Here is a 20,531-nt window from a genome sequence, read left to right as displayed (position 1 = left end):
AAGTACGGGCTTAAAATACATATTAATATCATACTTTTATGAGAACCACCTTTTCAATTATCATCAAAACAAGGAATGTTAAGATAGATGGTTCAATTGGCTAAAGTTAATAGTTGTATGAGATAATGAATTTGTGAATTTGAAACACTCTATTTGAGTACATAATTTATTTTTACACCAGTTTTTAGCCTTTCTGCCAGATTAAAATCTTTTTCATCATAGTTCTATTAAAAAAAACCAGGTATTCGGTAATAAATAGATTATTTAGTACCAATCATTATTACATATTATTATTATTACTAATCCAGTTTACTACAAACTTAAAGTTATATTTAATGCAGAAATAATAAAAGTAGCAAGGGCCTCATACATATGCACCAACTCAGGGAACTAAACACAGTAAACTAGAAAACTTTAAAGAGGCAAATTCAACTGATACTTGTTGGGAAGAGAACCATGACTAGAATATTACAAGAGAACATAAACCTTATCAAAAAGAACAAAACACTTTTAAATTTGTAGTCGTATCTTTTGTAGTAGTAATTTGTCAGTAGACTGACACCAAATACCTATAATGTAGAAAGAAGAATATAAGTAGAAATCCAGAAGAAATAAAATTTTTAAAAGGAGAGGAGGGAGAGACAGCAATAAAATCCATGGCCAAATAAGCTATACAGATAGGTACAACATGTGAATAATAAAGATGACCCTAAGATCTAAGAAAAGGGGACAAATTTGACCTTAACATATATAAACATAACTTTAGTTGGATAAGATCTATGATTAAAATAAGTTTTTAAAAAGGTAGCCTTAATCTAAAGATATAGTTTAGACTAAAAGGGAATAGGAAGAGAATGTTCAAAGATTTATTCACACGGAAATACAGAAACTAAAAGGGTAAAGCTTAGTGGACAGCATGTAAATAAAGATAATGAAGGCAGAAACATAAGCAATTATTGTGATTACAGTTTATGATACACAACCTGAGGAAGAATTTGGGAAACAGATCACAAAGTAAATACGAAAGCATGATATATTAATAATGGAACTCTTTAATTATCTGGGCATATGCCAAAAACAAAGCAACAAATAAGTTAATCTAACCAAAAAAGAAAAAGAAGGAAGGAGAAGAAGGGAGAAGAAGAAGGAAAGAAAAATAAGAAAGAGGAGGAGGAGGAAGAGGAAGGAAGGAAGAAAGGAAGGAAGGAAAGAAAGGAAGGAAAGTAAGAAAGGAAGGAAAGAAAGAAGAAAGGAAGGAAGGAAAGAAGGAAGGAAGGAGGGAGGTAGGGAGGGAGGGAGGGAGGGAAGGAAAACTGAATGCAAGAAAGAATGGAAGATTATATTTACAAATGAAGGATTTGGTAAAAAATGTAAAAATTTTTTTTTTAAAAAAGCACAATAGACAAAGGCAAATAAAAGAAGAAAAGGACAAAAGAGTGAAACAGTCTTATTAGAATAGTGTCAGGAACTCTCAAACCACAAAATGAAGTGAGTTTAACAATGAATAATAAGAACAATAAAAAGAGATTATTTAAATGATGTATAGAAATGGAAAAAAAAAAAGTCCAAAGAGAAGAAATTAATGACCTGATTAAATGTTAGTATTATTAAATTTTTATTTTACTTTTGTTTTATATGCCAAGAAAAATGGTTGCCAGGTTGAAAAAGATAAAATATTGGTTAAAAAAAAAAAGATAAAAACCAAGATAAGGTAATGTAAAGAATAAACCTAACTGGTCTTCAAGGCATCAGGCTACAATGAACTATCTCAGGGTACTAAAACAAAATGGTGGAACAGTTGTCAATGATCTTTAAAAAAAAAAAAAAAAAAAAAAAGTATGAAGACAGGAGAAATGACAGAGAAATGAAGACAAGTCCTTTCCAAGTTTTCCAAAAAAAAAAAAAAAAAAAAAAAAGTTAACACCACAATTTTTTTCAAAGATACTTTTCAAAAAAGAAACTGCAGAATTTATTTTAAAGGGATGGTTTGGATGCACTGCAAAAGGGAAATGATTATTCCCCCAAAACCAGTAAGTCTTCATTTTTTTTTTAATTGAGGAATATACTAAACATTTAAGCATTTGAGTACATGGATCAGTGACATGAACTAAACCAAAGTTTCATTTGTATATGACATTGCTAATATTAAAATTTTCATCTATTAGGTAATTCTTTTCTTGGTTTCTTTTTGATTTTTTTTTTTTTTTTTTTTTGGCAGAACACTGAATATGTGATCATTGTCATCTGGGCAAAACAATCCCGGCAGTATTATCTCAGGACTACAGCTAATTTAGCATCAAGTGTACCTCAGTAAGAGGGAAATTTAATATAGGCACAAATTATAATACTTAACTGAATAAATGTACTTAGAAAATCTAAGTATATAATAATAGTTTTCAGAGATCTTAAAACTCTTCATAGCTACTTCCCAGTTCATACTAATCATAAGGAATTCAGGAAAACATAGAAATATTTGCATGAATTAAAGTAATGCAAAAAAAAAAAAAAAGAACCAAAATAACAATATATACAAGGACTACAATAATGTAAATGAAAAGAGCACTAATAGGAAACAGAATGTGGGTCACTTGTAATAATTAATCTTGTTCCACAAAAGTGATACTAAAATATAGATACTAGACCTCAGCCACAAGCAGTGGAAATGGGAGCAGAGAAGTTGGCAAGACCACAAAATTAAGATGTGATTATTTTATAAATTAACTAAATAGAAAGGAAATAAATAAAACATTTTTAAAAGAATCTTTCATAACAAACTCAATTCATTTTTAAATAGGTATATAAGTATGTTAGAAACCTCCTTTTTATATCAACTATTAATTGCAAAATATTTTCTCTACTCTAAAACCATCTTGAGAGTTGTCCCTTTAAGAAAATGAAAGCTAGCATTTCTTAGTAAAAAAAAAAAAAAAAAAAAAAAAGGTTAAGGGTAATAAATTTTTATCTTCTTTTTTTATCTCTCTATTTTTTCCCTTTTGATCAGAGTTTTCTTGCAAACCATGACAAGTATAAAAACAGATTTAGAAGCATGTTTAACCTATATTGGATTACGTGCTATCTAGAGAAAGGGATTGGGAAGGGGAGGGGAAGGGAGAAAAATTTGGAAGACAAGGTTTTGCAAAGGTGAATGTTGCAAACTATCTTTGCATGTATTTGATCTATATCCATTAAATACTATTAAAAATAAAATTAACTCTTCTTAAGATAATATTGTCTCCTCTTCTGCATTCAAGGCCAATAGACTGATTAAAAGATTAAAATTGACAAAGGAATTGAATGGTGACATTTTGGACCCAAAACTGTGTTTTACCATCTTCCATTGTTCAAGAATTTTTCAACTGATGCTTAGTGAAATGGGCAGAACCAGGAGATCATTGTACATGGCACAAGACTATATAATGATCAATTCTGATGGAAGTGGCTCTCTTCAACAATGAGATGTTTCAGACCAGTTCCAATAATCTTGTGATGAAGAGAGCCATCTGCACCCAGAGAGAAAATTGTAGAAACTGTGTAAATCACAACATATAGTATTTTCACTTCTTTGCTTCCATTATTTTATTTTTTCTCATTTTTTTCCCTTTCTGATCTGATTTTTCTTATGCAACATGATAATTGTAGAAATACATATAAAAGAATTGCACATGTTTAACAAATATTGGATTACTTGCCATCTAAGAGAGGGAGTGGAAGAAAGGGGAGGGAAATTTGGAACACAAGGTTTTGCAAGGGTCAATGTCGAAAAAAATTATCCAGGCATATGTTTTGAAAATAAAAACCTCCTAAGAAAAAATCCCCAGGACCAGAAAGATTTACATGTGAATTCTACCAAACATTTAAAGAACAACTAATTCCAATGCTATATAAACTATTTGAAAAAATAGGGATTGAAGGAGTCCTACCAAATTCCTTTTATGACACAGACATGGTACTGATACCTAAACCAGGTAGATTGAAAACTGAGAAAGAAAACTATAGACCAATTTCCTTAATGAATATTGATGCTAAAATCTTAAATAAGATATTAGCAAAAAAACTTCAGAAAATCATCCCCAGGATAATACACTATGATCAAGTAGGATTTATACCAGGAATGCAGGGCTGGTTTAATATTAGGAAAACTATTAGTATAACTGACCATATTAATAATCAAATTAATAAAAACCATATGATCATCTCAATAGATGCAGAAAAAGCATTTGATAAAATCCAACATCCATTCCTACTAAAAACGCTTGAGAGTATAGGAATAAAAGGACTATTCCTTAAAAAAAAATATAAGCATATATTTAAAACCATCAGTAAACATCACATGTAATGGCAATAAACTGGAACCTTTCCCAGTAAAATCAGGAGTGAAACAAGGTTGCCCACTATCACCATTACTATTCAATATAGTACTAGAAACGCTAGCCTCAGCAATAAGAGTACAGAAAGAGATTCAAGGAATTAGAGTAGGAAATGAGGAAATCAAACTATCACTCTTTGCAGATGACATGATGGTATACTTAGAGAACCCCAAAGACTCTGCTAAAAAGCTATTAGAAATAATTCAGAACTTTGGCAAAGTCGCAGGATACAAAATAAATCCACATAAATCCTCAGCATTTTTATACATTACCAACACAATCCAAGAGCAGGAGATACAAAGAGAAATTCCATTCAAAATAACTGTCAATAGTATAAAATATTTGGGAATATATCTACCAAAGGAGAGTCAGGAATTATATGAGCAAAATTATGAAACACTTGCCACAAAAATAAAGTCAGATTTAAATAATTGGAAAGACATTAAGTGCTCTTGGATAGGCCAAGAGAATATAATCAAGATGACAATACTCTCCAAACTAATCTATTTATTTAGTGCTATACCAATCAGACTCCCAAGAAACTATTTTAATAACCTAAAAAAAATAACAACAGAATTCATATGGAACAACAAAAGGTTGAGAATTTCAAGGGAAGTAATGAAAAAAAAAATTAAATAAAGATGGTCTAGCTGTGCCTGATCTAGAACTATATTATAAAGCAACAGTCACCAAAACCATTTGGTATTGGCTAAGAAATAGACTAGTTGATCAGTGGAATAGGTTAGGTTCACAGGGCAAGATAGTGAATAAAAATACCAATCTAGTGTTTGACAAACCCAAAGATCCTAACTTCTGGGATAAGAATTCATTATTTCACAAATCTGCTGGGGAAACTGGAAATTAATAGGGCAGAAACTAGACATGGACCCACATTTAACACCACATACTAAGATAAGATCAAAATGGGTCCAAGATTTAGGCATAAAGAATGAGATCATAAATAAATTAGAGGAACATGGGATGGTTTACCTCTCAGACTTGTGGAGGAGGAAGGAATTTGTGTCCAAAGGAAAACTAGAGATCATTATTGATCACAAAATAGAAAATTTTGATTACATCGAATTAAAAAGTTTTTGCACAAAAAAAACTAATGCAAACAAGATTAGAAGGGAAGTAACAAATTGGGAAAACATTTTTACAGTTAAAGGTTCTGATAATGGCCTCATCTCCAAAATGTACAGAGAATTGACTTTAATTTATAAGAAATCAAGCCATTCTCCAATTGAAAAATAGTCAAACGATATGAAGAGACAATTTTCAGATGATGAAATTAAAACTATTTCCACTCATATGAAAGAGTGTTCCAAATCACTATTGATCAGAGAAATGCAAATTAAGACAACTCTGAGATACCACTACATACCTGTCAGAGGGCTATAAGATGACAGGAGCAAATAATGATGAATGTTGGAGGGGCTGTGGGAAAACTGGGACACTGATGCATTGTTGGTGGAGTTGTAAAAGAATTCAACCATTCTGGAGAGCAATCTGGAATTATTCCCCAAAAGTTATCAAAATGTGTGTACCCTTTGACCCAGCAGTGCTACTACTAGGCTTATATCCCAAGGAAATACTAAAAAAGGGAAAGGGACCTGTCTGTGCCAGAATGTTTGTGGCAGCCCTTTTCATAGTGGCTAGAAACTGGAAAATGAATGGATGTCCATCAATTGGAGAATGGTTGGGTAAATTATGGTATATGAATGTTATGGAATATTATTGTTCTGTAAGAAATGACCAGCAGGATGAATTCAGAAAGGTTTAGAGAGACTTACATCAACTGATGCTGAGTGAAACAAGCATAACTAGGAGATCATTATACACTTCAACAATGATACTGTATGAGGATGTATTCTGATGGAAGTGGATCTCTTCAACATAGAGAAGAGCTAATCCAATTCCAATTGATCAATGATGGACAGAATCAGCTACACCCAGAAAAGGAACACTGGGAAATGAGTGTGAAGTGTGAGCATTTTTTTTTCTTCCCAGATTGTTTTTACCTTCCGAATACAATTCTTCCTTTGCAACAACAACAACAACAAAATTCGGTTCTGCACATATATATTGTATCAAGCATATACTATAAGATATTTAATATGTATGGGAATGCCTGCCATCCAGGGGAGGGGGTGGAGGGAAGGAGGGAAAAAATTCGGAACAGAAGGGAGTACTAGGGATAATGTTGTAAAAAAAAAAAAATTACCTATGCATATGTACTGTCAAAAAAAAGTTATAATCATAAAATTAATAAAAAAAAACTTAAATAAAATTTTAAAAATTAAAACAAACAACAACCAAAAAAAAAAAAAAAAAAGAATGTGTTCATGAATGTCCATTCCTCTTGGGAAAGAAAGTCATATCTCAGGATATGTGTGAACTATGTAAGTTTAGATAATTTTCTCTTTTCCTAGAAAAAATTAGATATCAAATTAAATGTTAAAATAAAATTGCTTCCATCAGTCTAGTACATAATATCTAATAGAAATATGTTTTCTTCCACACAGGGTTATTAAACTGGTAGATAGGTCAGGTCAATTTCATAAATACATGTAGTACATTTAAATTCAGAAAATCTTTTAACAACATCTCCTGTGTTATCCTTATGGATCAAATGGAGGTATGAGTGCTAAACACAAATAAGGGATCTGAAATGGATAGAATAAGAATATACAAACAAAAGTTATTAACAGATTGTCAAATTGGTGGAAGGTACCCAGTGGAATGCCCCAGTAAACTGTCCATAGTTCTGTTATTTATCCTTTATTAATGAATTGAATGAGGGCAAAAATGGCACATTTATCAAGACTACCAATAATATAAAGGAGAGGAAAATTACCTAACACCCAGTATGACAGAATCAAAAAAAAGATAATCAACATAGAACCAAAAACAAAATGTAATGAAATAAAATGTCATCATGATAAATCTAAAGGTCTATGTGTAAATTCAAAGAACTAACTAAAGAGAATGGGGTAACTGCTGCTAGACAATAATTAATGTGAAAGATATTGGAGAGTTTTAGTATAGACTGCAAGTTCAAAGAGCCAACGGTATGATACAGCAATCAAAAAAATTAACACAAGATTAAATTGCATTCACTTACATACAGTGTCTAGATTTAGGAACATGACAACCCTACTATATTCCACCATAGACTATATCAGGAATATTTTTTCAATTCTAATAATATAACTTATAAACCTTAAAGAACTGCATGCTTTACATCCTTTTTTATGTTCAAAATCATAATGTAAATGTCAGCTATAATGATAATTGTTCTGGGTGCCACATTTGAGGAAGAATATTTTTAAAGTAATGCATACCAAGAAGAGGTTAAATAGACTAATTGCAGAACTGAAGACTCTACCATTTAAGAAATGGTTGAGGACTTAGTGAAATATAGTTTAGAAAAGAGAAAACTTGAAGAAATCTGAGTCATCTTCAATTACTTATAAAGCTGACAGGCAGAAGAAATATTAGAGTATTTCTATTTCGGTCTAGGGATTGAGAACTACAAGCAATGGGAAGAAGCTACACCGAAACACATTTTAGATCAATAGTAGGTAACACTTTTTAATAATCAGAGTTAGCCAAAGGAATAAATTCTCTCAGAAAGTACAGAGTATAGGAGGGCAATTGGAAGATTATATTAGGCTTTTGTAAATTTTGCAAAATTTACAGCAAAATAATTCAACAACAAAATAGAATAAAAATTATTTGTATAAAATTTATGGCAAAAGCACTTTCAGTGGGTGATTGTGGGGCACAGTCAATGAAGTAGAGGGCTATGGGAAATATTATCTTATATCTGTGATGATGCTAAAAGCTATCACTGGTTGGGTAAGAACAGGCATAAAAGAAACAAATCACCTAGTAATCTGGTACACTATAGGAGTATATGCTTTTTATCCTCTTAGTGGAAAGTTCCTTATAGAAGGCAGGTTTTAGGATTAAATTATGGGAAGACCAAATAAGAAAATATGTTAAAAGGGGGGATAATGGAACTCTGGATCCAAATCAGTAGACCATAGTCAAATTTAACCACTTACTTTCTTAATGTCATTTAAAACAAGTTTAGAATAAAAAAGTTTCTACACATAAACAAGATTAAAATAGACAATCTGAGCATGCAGATTGCCCTTTTATTTATCTGAAATGTTATAGAGAGGATTACTATTCAGACTAATGTTTTAAACCTTTTTTGGAGTTGTGGACATCCTGGGAAATCCGGTAAAGCCTATGGGCAATTTTTAAGAATAATAATTTTAAATAATTGAAGAAAATGCTAAATTTCAAGCAAAGTTTAGCAAAAAATAAAGATGTAATTGTTTTCATTTTAAGTCCAAGACCTCCTGTAATAAGTCCATGGACCTTTGGGGATCCAAAGACTCTGCATTATAAACTCCTAGTTCAGATAAAGGTTTATCTAAATAATCTTTATTGTTCCATCCAACTCTAAAATTCTGAAAATATCAAATCAATAAGCACACACAACTTATCCAATACTGAATGAAATTTATTAAACACCCACTTTAAAAAAATGATCCACTGATCTTTTTTGTTTTTAAGTAAATCTTACCTGTTTCAGAAATTCAAAATTTTGTTCTAAAAGGTGAATTAAAGATGAACATTCTCCAGTTATCTTTAGGCAAACTTCGCAAACACACAGAATTTGCAAGCTTAGTGTGACAAGCTCCTCTTCCCAAAAAACAGGGTAACGCAAAAGACTGAAAAATAATTCTTGAAGAAATAGTGTCACTTCCGTTGTCTGTACCAAATCCTTTACCTGTCACCAAAATAATAACAATTATTAAATCAAAATTAAATATTGCAGAATAATATGCACCAAGAGCATAAATTAAACATTTTGAAAAATCTTTATGAACCATTTAGGGATCTAAAAGAGAGGAAAAAGCCAGCTAAAGAAAATACTGGGGACAGCTAGGTGGCTCAATGAATAGAGCAGCAACCCTTAAGTCAGTAAGACCTGAGTTCAAATATGAGCTTAGACACTTAACATGTCCTAGCTGTGTGATCTTGGGCAAGTCATTTAACCCCAATTGCCTGGGGAGGAGGGTGGAGAAAGATTTTTGTTCATTTTTTTAAAATTGAACTTTAAAAAAAAAACTTAGCACAAGCTAAAAGTTATACAGTTACATTTTCTGTTTTTTGTAAGTGACCTGGATATATGCTATGTTAGCATATGTTCTATTTTAACATATATTCTATGTCATCACTACCAGCTATATAACACATTCAATTGGTTTAATTTCTATGGTCTCTGGAAATACACAACTAGTCAGGATAAACTAAACATTAATACCAGCACAGTCAAAAATGTTCAATAAAGGGTTGGTTTGACCTGTCCAAATTACTTTTGCTCTATGTTTTTTTTTGTTTTGTTTTGTTTTAGGATTCAACACAGGTATCTCGTGGCAATTTCTCAGTCTGTTATTCTAATACACCATTAAATACTTTGTCTGCAAACAATTGGCTCTAACATTCTCAAGTCAAAGCATCATTTCTCAACTTGGCAGAGACAGTGGAAAACTACTCAAATGGAAGAGTGTCTTCTCAACAGGCTACTATAATGTTAGAGGGGAAGGACCTGGTGCTCTTGAAAATTCCAATTCAATTCAAGCCCAGCTGTTCTGATCAAAATTCTGGAGCTGGAATTAAGGATAAGGTCCTGATCTCAGCCATGTTGGCATTTATTCCCAGAGATTAAAAACAATGTGCCATCTGCTTCAATCAGGAGTCTTGTGTCTACTAATTGCATCAAGAGGAAAGACTACAGTTGACCAGCTGTACCTTTCACCAGTGGCTACTACTGTAATAACCCACCATGACCAGTAAGTGTTTCAAAGTGAAAGCATTATAAAGAACTACATTAGTTCCTAGAGAACAGAATGACATTAAAAGGATTGGGTTAGGGTAGCCAAAAGAAAATCTTATATTTTGAAAAGTGAACAATCTCATGCCTAAATTCTTTTCCAATTTTGCAAAACATTTAGTTAATAAAGTCAAAAGAAAGATACAAAAATAAACTTAAGTCTCATAGTTAATTTAACAGAATATTTGTATGGTCATCTGAGAATTTTATGGCCCCAAAAAATAAAACAAACGCATGGTAAAATTTTGCTAATAAAAAGTGACTATAGTGCAATTTTCTTAATAAAAAACACCTATTAGAGTATTTTCAGCCAAGATTATCTCCAAAATTCATAAATAATTTTAGAAAAATCGGAAATCTATTCCATAATAGCCGACAACTATCAATGTAGCAAAAGTATCAATATGCTAAGAAACCCATTAAATAAGAAATGTAATAAGCATTTACTCAGCTCTTATGACATGGGAAATACTTGAAATTTACCCATTCATACTCTCCTATGATATTTTCTGCTACTTTTTTAGCCCAACAAACAACGTGAATCCCCAAGTTAACATTAGTGCTTTTCAAACTTCCATCAGCATTTCAAAAAATAAGCATAAAGGGAAAACAGTTAAGCAAATTTAATACTTTGTTTCTCTAAGAACATATCTGAAAGACCAGCCAATGTGGGGAAATCAAATTCATATTGAAAAAGAACAAGAGGGTTGAAAAATAAGTTAAAATTAATGACAAAATTTAACAGGAACAAATACAATGTGCTGTGTATTTTAAGTTTAAATATCCCATGAGTGGACAATGGCTTAGGTGGTATTTATTTGAAAGACAAGCATTTTAGTTGATTACAAGTTCACTGATGCCCAATAAAGCCATGGAACTCATGTGAAACTGAGACTTTACTAACAGAAGTACCAATACTAACATAGATAAACACCCTGATCTTATTCACCACTGATCATCCCCTTTCCAGAGTATCTGTATAATTTCTCAGTCTCACACTTTGAAGAGACACTGACAATGAAGATCAGCCAACAGGGGACAACTAAGCTATTAAAAGATCTCAAAACCAAATTATTAAAAAAAAACCTCCCCCAAAAAGGGGCAGTTAGAAGAACCTAATCTGATTAATTTGGAAAAGCAAACAAATATTTTGAGTATTATTAGTAGAGTCTTCAAATACTATTAAAAAAAAAAACAAACCAGAAGAGTGAATATATTTTTTCGACATTGCTTCTGAAGACAAAACTAAATATAAGTTATATGAAGATAATTGGCTATTGTTATTTTTTAATTCAAAATAAAAACTTAAAAAAAAAAAAAAGGAAATGGTATACTACCCAAATTAGTACGCTCTTAATCATGGGGTACTGGAATCAAGAAAGACACTGGACTAGAAGAACAGCAAGATTCCATCTAGCTCCAGTGGTTCTATAAAAGCTTTGCATAGAAATGGTTTTATTTGATCATGTCATTCATTAAGCTCTCTTCCCAATATGATATATTTACAAAATGGGCCAAACACCAAGCCCTATTTTTTGGGAGTTACTCAGAAATCTAACACAGCAAACAACCAAAGAACATTCAAATATATTTCATACAAAATATATATTCAAACAAAAGTATATGGATGAGTGAGTTCCAAAAAATCAAAAAGTGAAGAGGACACTATACAAGAAAAGACAAATTATTTTTAACAATGTCAAATTCTGAATTCTGAGAGTACTTTTATTTTTCTAAGACTATTAGAGTCTGGAGAATATTTCCCAGGAGTCTACTTCTCTTGGGACTGTCAGTCATTTGTTTGAAAAAGCTTGTGAAAGGAAAGGCACAGCTATATTACCTAATGATACAGGATATGCGAAGAGAAAGGATAGGTGCTTAAATGCTTCAATAAATAAACTATTTCTTCCATGAAATTTTCTGCTGCCTTATAAAAAAGGGAAAAAAAACAAAAATTTTAGTCCATCTAGCAATATGGACAAAGAAGTAAAAATCACGCTTACTCAAGATCCTCTGTATTTACTTCAGATACAAAACAAATATTTTGGGAAAGATACAAGATAATTAATTTTAATTAACTCTGCTTTGACAATTATAGGAAAGCCTTTTAACTAGAAACGACAAATGGAAGAAAGATTCATTCTAGTCACTTGCTTAATGTAAACTTAAACATAGGTCACATGTGATATCAAATGATCACTCTTTTAAAAAAGAATAAAGTGCTGCTTTCATTAGTCAAATAAGATGGCTTTTAAATAAATTCCAAAGAGGAAACACAAGTTTATGAGCTACACTAGGAAGCATTATCACTACACAGCAACCCTTATGTATCGAGAAATTCTAATTGCTAAATTTCTATGAATACTTTGGATTTTTCCAGACTGAAGCATGTAATTATTTCTAACATAATTTTGCTTTTTATTTTTATTTATTGACATACTTTAACACAACAGACATTTTGAAATTTTATGTCTATAAATACTACAAACTCCAATTTTTCAGATCACAACCTACCCATACCTGCTCTCCTGTAGGACACATTCCTTCCCTAAGCTTTGCTATGGAGAGTTGGTTGAAACTATGCAATTGGCTGGGGACTCTCATGTTCTCCTAACTTTGGAATGATATCAATAGAGCATGTGGGTTTTCCAGAAATTCTCCCTTGTTCTCACTGCAAGACTAATTCATCTTTTTTTTTTCCAAAATCATATATGTCTTCAAAATATTTTACAATTCAATATATTTTACAGTGTTTCCTATATATTTCTAGGTTGTTCTTTGTTATACATACTACCCCAACAATACATTTCCATCTCCTTTTAAGTAACCCACAACTTCAACTCTCCAGACAGCAGTGGAAGGCCATAAGAGTAAAAAAAGAAAGGTCTTTGTTCAAGCAACAACCCTATAGTTTTTTAAAAGAACTCTGTTAAAAGCATTTCTATAGTGCCTAGTATGTGCCAGGCACTGTGCTACATATTTTACAAATATGTCATTTGAGAAAGATTTTAGTACTCCTATAGTAAATGAAATAAAAATATACAAGAAATTAAAATCTTAAATAGCATGGTATTAAAACTACTCTGGGTAGATAAATGGGGAAAAAAATGAAAGAAAAAGCAGGGATTATCTTTCTATCCCAAATACACATGGAACAAACACAAAAACTGATTATTCTGGTGCACATATAAGTTAAAAATCAACTCAAAATTCTAGATTGTGAGCACCCAAAAAACAGGATCTCTTTTGCCTTTCTTTGTATACCCCATCTTCAGCATAGTGCCTGGCACATAGCAAACACTTAAGAAATGCATTTGATTGATTATAGTGCTATAATGCATGCATAATGTGAGTGATAAAGAAGAAAAGTCTTACCTGTAAATATGGAACCAATTCACAAAACATCTGAAGGATATGTTTTTCCAATAATGAGGGTTTGTCTTTATCACAAGAATCCAGAGGTTGGAGCAATACTTTAAGCAAGCCCATTCTCAATTTTGAATACTCCTGTAACTGAGATGGCTCACAATATAAGTAACGAAGAAAAGGGGCCATTACAGAGATGCAGGAAATCTCTGACCTGCAATAAAAATAATGCATTAATATTATTCTAGGCAGTCACTCAATATTTACTGAATATTTATGTGCAAAGTATTGCATATCACAGTCTAATAAAAACCAAGAAAAAGAAGCTCTTGCAATAAACTTTATGAAAGAACAAATTCAAGTGGATTATGCTTTGTAACTTGACATCAAGAAATGGATATCACAGTACAAATAAATCTAACCTAACATCATTAACTTGTGATTTTGATATGGATAGAGTTTGGGACTGAGATTTTTATTACTATAGGAAAATCTGTAAACTCTCTATTAAGGTAGGTCAACACCTTATCAACAAGTTATACTCTCAAAGAGCTGCTACAGCACTGACAAGTAATTTAGAAAAGGTCTCAAAGCCAGTAGTGGGAAATGAACACAGGTCTTCATAGGATGTGACGCTAGCTCTCAATTCACAATGCCATAAAGTCTTTCATGATTAAAAGTGAAATGTTTCAAAGAGAAAGTAGTTCCTTGATGCTGAATGAAATGAGCAGAATTAGGATAACATTATACAGAGAAGCAGCAGCATTGTGTGGATGAACAACGTCAATAGATTTTGCTCTTCTCAATAAAATGTTCTAAGACAATTCCAAAAGACCCATACTTGAAAATGCTATCGACATGCAGAGAAAGAATTATGGAGTTTAAATATGGATTGACACACCATATTTTCATTTTTTTGTTGTTGTTGTTGCTGGGTTTTTTTTCCTTTCTGGTGGTTTTTTCCTTTTGTTCTTATTCTTCTTTTACAACATGACTAAAGTGGAAGCATGTTTAATATAATTGTACATGTATAATCTATACCAGATTGATTGCCATCTTGGAAAGGGTAGAGGGGAAAGAGGGAAAAATACTATAAAAGTAAAAGTTGAAGGCTAATAAATAATTAAAAAAAAACTAATAAAAAGAAAATGTAGTTCCCAAGAAAGGAAGAAACAAAAATGATGCTGTAAAGACATCTTACAACTTTAAATTTAGGATTCAGTTATTACAATCTGTGAATAATGTTACTAAAAATAAAAGTGATCAGGGAAAATTTATGAAGACTACATTTATTAATTATAAAGTATAGCAACCAACTTTTTTAGTATCATCCCTTATTCACCACGTATTCAGTATTCACCATGACCTATTCAGACTTGGATTTCTCATTTGAAAAATAGGAGTAATACTTATGTCATCTGAAAGAAAGGGTTAGATGAACCTTAAAGTGTGACAGAAAGTCATTGCCCCTGGAATGTTATCCAGCTGACCCTTGTGGCCATTGAACTTCACAACTAGGGGCAGCCAGGTGGCGCAGTGGTTAGAGCACCAGCTCTGAAGTCAGGAGGACCCGAGTTCAAATCTGATCTCAGACACTTAACACTTCCTGGCTGTGTGACCCTGGGCAAGTCACACAATTGCCTTAAAAAAAAAAAAAAAAAGAACTTCACAACTAGTCACTTCTCAACCTCTTCCAATTTGACTTTTTTAACTAATACCTTTTAATTTAAACCATTCTCTCAAAGACTAAGAATGATATTAATTATTAGGCACAATTTCCTTTTCTAATTCTTCAACTTTCTTGACTTTTCTGGGGAATGTGATACTTGGGAACGCTCCTCTTATTATGTAATGTCTCTCTCAGACACTTTTTTTTTTTCCTGATCCAACTGTCTTCTGCATCTCATTCTGTTCCATCGCTTTCTTCTTGGGCATCTTTGATGGATTATCATCCCCATCCTAATGGCTCTACCGAAGCACAAGGGCTCTTCCATTCTCTCACTTTATATTGTCTCTCTGGGTGATTTCACTGCCATCACAATGCAAAGGACGCCAAAATAAACATTGTTAGCCATCAACTCTCTCCTGTGCTCTAACCCTCCACTTTCTGGATAAAATGGTCTACACAATATTCTACCTCCTGCCTGCTTCTGTGGCTGTGACTATATTCCAGAATGTGACTCAATCTGGGGTGTTTGGGGCAGAGATACTGCAATGACTTCCTATGTCCTTCTCCCCTCATTTTCCAGGAAACTGAGGCAAACAAGGTAAAGTGACTTGCCTAGGATCACACTGCTAGTTCGTGTTTGAGGCCAGATTTGAACCCAGGACAATGAGTCTTTTCCAGCATCACCAGGTACCCATCTCCATATATCTACCATTTGGATTCTGGACTCCCCTTCAATCATCAGAAGGGCCAGATCCTAGTGACTGGACCAAATCTAAAACTATTATAACGTGGCAATCACCAAAACTATGTGGTACTGGCTAAGAAACAGAGTGAACTGTGTGTGAAACACAGGAGTAAGTGAGCATAGTATTCCCCTGTCTGAGAAACCCACAGCCTCCAGCTTGTGGGAGAAGAACTGCTGGGAAAACTGGAAAAGAGAATGGCAGAAACTGGGCAAAGGCCAAGCTCTCACAGCACATGCCAAAATAAGGTCAAAATGCATCCTGATTCAGACATAAAGGGTGATGCTAGAAGCAAATCAGGAGAGCAAGGAAGAGCTACCTGTCAGATCCATGGAGAAGGGAAGATTTATGGCCCAAGAGGACACTGCATTGTGAAATGCAAAATGGCCAATATTCTGATTACATTAAATTAAAAAGGGTTTATGCCTAAAAGGCTATAAAACTATGCTTACTCTTTGACCAAATGATACCATACTAGGCACATGTGGCAAAAGAGAATTTAAAAAAGAAAAATTACCTATATACACAAAAATATTTATAGTGATCCTTTTCTCAAGTCAAGGAAGTGGAAGTTGAAAAAATGTCTATTAATTGGGGAATGGTTAAATAAGTTCCAGTATGTGAATATGATGGAATATTATTATTCTGTAAGAAATGATGAGCATGATACTCTCAGAAAAATCTGGAAAGCCCTCCATGAAAGCTCATGTAAAGTCAAAGTCAAATGGAGGGAGGGAGGGAGAGAGAGAGAAGGAAAGAAGGAGTGAGGAAGGGAAGAAAGGAGGGACAGAGAGAGGGAGGGAAGGAAGGAGGGAGGGAGAGAGAGAAGGAGGGAAAGAGGGAGGGAAGAAAGGGGGTAGGGAGGGAGAGAAAGAACAGGCAGATTTCAGAAAAACCTGGAAAGATTTATATGAACTTTATATAAACTTTGAAGTCTGAATACCGATTAAAGCAAAGTATTTTCACTTTTTTGTGTGCTTGGGGTTTTTTATTTCCTTCATGATTTTTCTATTTTGTTCTGATTCTTCTTTCACAAAATGACTAATGTAGAAATGTGATTAATATGATTGTTCATGTATAACTTATATCATACTATTTCTTGAGGTACAGGAAAGGGAGCACCAGAGGGAGAAAAATTTAGAACTCAAGACCTTATATAAGTTAATGTTGAAAACTTAATTTTTTTTAAGAAGGGCTACATCCAGCCAAAAGGTTTTTATGACTTTACCAGTTCTTAGTACTCTCCTTCATCCAAATTATTTTCCATATATTTTATATTTATATATGGGTATAAATAGAAGAAAAAGTGTCACAAACACAGACACAGAGAGCTGACCTTGAATATTTGAAGACCTCATTCAAATGCTACCTTTGATCCACATAGTCTGTGTGGTTCTGAGCAAGCAAAACTCAACATTTTAAGCATAGTCTAAGACTATGTTTACAAAAGGAAGTCCTGTTCAATATAGAGGGAGATGTTAACTAAACCAATGAAATCAGAGCATTAATCCTTATCCCTTAATGTGTAAACCAGAAGAATGTAAGGTGCTTGAGGACAGTAATTATTTCATCATATAGAGCCTGGCAAATAAGAGGCTCTTAATTGTTGAATAAAATGTTGCATAAAGTAGCTTAGACAAAAGCTACACCTTCACCTTGGAACTGCTGCATGCTGAGAGATTCAATATGTCTGTTTAGGGCACAATTCTGTAGACTCAGTCTACAGAATGTCATTAGTATCCCTCCCTGGAAGAGAAAAGAACTAACAAATCTTTCCATTTTAATACCTTCACATTATGCTTGATCTAAATCAATCCAGTTACTCAAAGCTATTCAATACTTTTACACATTTTAGACCACCCACTACAATGACCACACAAAAAGTTTAAAGTGCTCTACAATCTTCAAAAGTTAGTGCTGAAAAGTCAGTAGTGACTTTAAAACATTAAAGCACCAAGAGACTAAGTGAATAAACGTTAACATCTAAAAATTATCAAATGAGGAAGATACATACTCATCCCCGCCAGAAAGACTAAACATCGGTTACATTTATGAATTGTCTAAGTCAGCAAAGTCTTAGCTCTTCATTTCTCCAGGCACTTATTGCAGGTTCAATAGCCTCACTACTGCCATTGTACAAAATAAAAAGGGCTCGTTGATCATGCAGTGATCAGATCAAGTATTTTCTATTTTTCAAAATGAATAGTGCATAAAAAAGACAGCATTAAGGAGAGCACACATAATTCCATACATGTATAATCAACAGAATAAGAATCCTCATTACACCAACAGTAGTCAAGGACAACTTAACTGCTTTCTTTTGTCTGAAAAGCTAACGGTGAAATGAAAGGCTAATATAATAAAATAAATTAAGAGGCTGCTGAGATCTTCTTATAGAAGCAGAATAACAAATATATCCTTAACTATGATGTGTTATTTTAAATTGTCCTTACTTGATTTCTCCTGATTTTAAATATAACATCCTTTACTTACATTCATCTCACACAAGTATAATTCCGTATGAGTGGAGAAAAATAAAACAGACATAAAGGATTAGAACATCAAACTTCAATATCAGTATTTTCAAAATGTGGTTGTGCTTAAAGGCACATATACATTCCTTCTTATTCTTTTTTGACATCTAAAATTTAAATAGTGATAAAATTGTAAACTGCTAGGATGCACATAATTTTTAAAGCTACTGCTTTTCCTCTACTGAGGAACTATTACCATTTTATTTTGCCTAGAGTTTGTCTGTACACAGATATTTCATGTTATCTCCTCCACCAGACTAAGAGCTCCTTGATGTCAAAAAATAGCTTGTTGTTCTTTGTGCAACCAATTCTTAGTATGCTGCCCAGAACAGAGCAGAAATTCAAAAAATGCTCACTTACTGATTTTAAGGTTTGCAAAGCTCCTTACAAATTTCATCTCATTTGATCCTCACAACAACCCTGGGAAGCAGATGCTATTATTAGTCCCATTTTAGAACTGAGGAAACTAAGGCACAAAGCAGTTAAGAGACTTAAGCAGGGTAACATAACTGGTATGTATCTGAAACTGGAATGAACCTCAAGTTCAGTGTATTCTCTCCACTGCACCACCTAGCTGTCTAGATAACAAAGCTATGAATCAGGAAACTGGTGTGGTCCTAACTCTGTAACTTACTAGTTTGAAAGAGGTATATATGAAAATGAGTATGCTCTTCAAGAAAAAAAAAATTTAATTTAATTTAATTTAATTTAAATATATAAATATAAAATATATATATATATGTAAATCAAGCTTGTTTTTTTCTTAGTTTTGGTTAAAAAAAACCACCCATTAAAAAAAATTCACCTAGTATAAAATATAATCTGATAGCTATATAAAAATTACCAATTATATTAAGGACTGAGCTTTTTAATCTAAATAAGTCAATCAACAGATCTCAATGAGTATTTCAGGGAATTTAATTTAAAATCCTAGTGACTTTAAAAGAGTGCTAGAATAATTATTTAAGTATTTAGATTTTGAAGCTTAACCAAACAATAACACTGTCAAATTGTTAGGATTCTTACAAGGACCTAAGTCAGTACTTAATTCTCTAGATCAGAGTTTACATCTTTAAAGGAGTTCACTCATTAGTTCCTTAAGGAGTCCCACAAGCCCAGGGAGTACATACAAACCCATTCTCTGGGAGGACATAAGGAGCCAACATTGAGTGGGGAAGTCAGTCTGATGTGAGTCAAGGGGAGAACTTCACGGAAGCTTGAGGAGATTCAGAGCCAGGATTCAGTGGGGAGATTCGCAAGTCCAGGAGATTCACAAGTCTAAAGGAAAAGCCTGCTCATAGACTTCCAGGAGATTCACATCTAGGACTGAATTCTGGGAAACCACAATCCCACACTCTTGGAGGCAGAGTCAGATTCATTCCCACGTCTCCCTTCGTGCTGCCTGGAGGCTTTGGATTCAGAGGGAGCTGGAGACACAAGCTGGCTGGAGAAGCCGCCCAAGTAAAATCTGCCCCTAAGACAACGATTACGATTTAGAGAAACAGATCATGGCATTTTGGCGCCCACAACATGGGGCAAGGACTTTTGCTTATCCTGACTAGGACTGATTCTGAGCCCTTCAGAGGAGCTAGCCTGGACTTTATATTTTGATGCCCGAACAGGGACAGACACGATCCTGATTCTAGTGGGAAAGCCTCCAATCCAGATCTCAGTGGAAAAGTCTCTCTGATCCAGAAATTTGGGTAACAAGGAAATTTTGTTAAAGAGCTAAAGTAGAATTTCAACAAAATGGAGCAAATGTTTAGAAAACAGCCTTCTGTTTCTTTTCAAGGAAAATGTTTAGAGAGCATTGTCAAGGTTATGAAAATCCAAGGATTGATTATAATTTTGGAGATCACTGAACTTTTAAAAACTGTAGAGCACACATCTCCTTGGTTCTCCAAGGAAAAAGAATTGGATCTAGATGAGTGGAAATTA

The 20,531-nt window shown here is 33.1% G+C and overlaps 1 protein-coding gene across 6 annotated transcripts in view; it reads right to left on the bottom strand.

Moving 5' to 3' along the window:
- FOCAD (focadhesin) overlaps positions 1–20,531 on the bottom strand; it is a 369,886-nt gene that overhangs the window by 260,468 nt on the left and 88,887 nt on the right. For all 6 annotated transcript variants that reach the window (XM_074281856.1, XM_074281859.1, XM_074281857.1 and 3 more), the window contains 2 exons: positions 13,657–13,861; positions 8,968–9,174 (listed from right to left, as the gene is read on the bottom strand). In XM_074281856.1, the coding sequence (XP_074137957.1) occupies positions 8,968–9,174; positions 13,657–13,861 (412 nt within the window). The remainder of the gene's footprint in view (positions 1–8,967; positions 9,175–13,656; positions 13,862–20,531) is intronic.

Source organism: Sminthopsis crassicaudata, chromosome 1, assembly GCF_048593235.1.
Source record: "Sminthopsis crassicaudata isolate SCR6 chromosome 1, ASM4859323v1, whole genome shotgun sequence".
Lineage (NCBI taxonomy): Eukaryota > Metazoa > Chordata > Mammalia > Dasyuromorphia > Dasyuridae > Sminthopsis > Sminthopsis crassicaudata.
The sequence above is the reverse complement of the archived record's forward strand: the minus strand, read 5'-3'. Positions and strand labels throughout refer to the sequence as shown.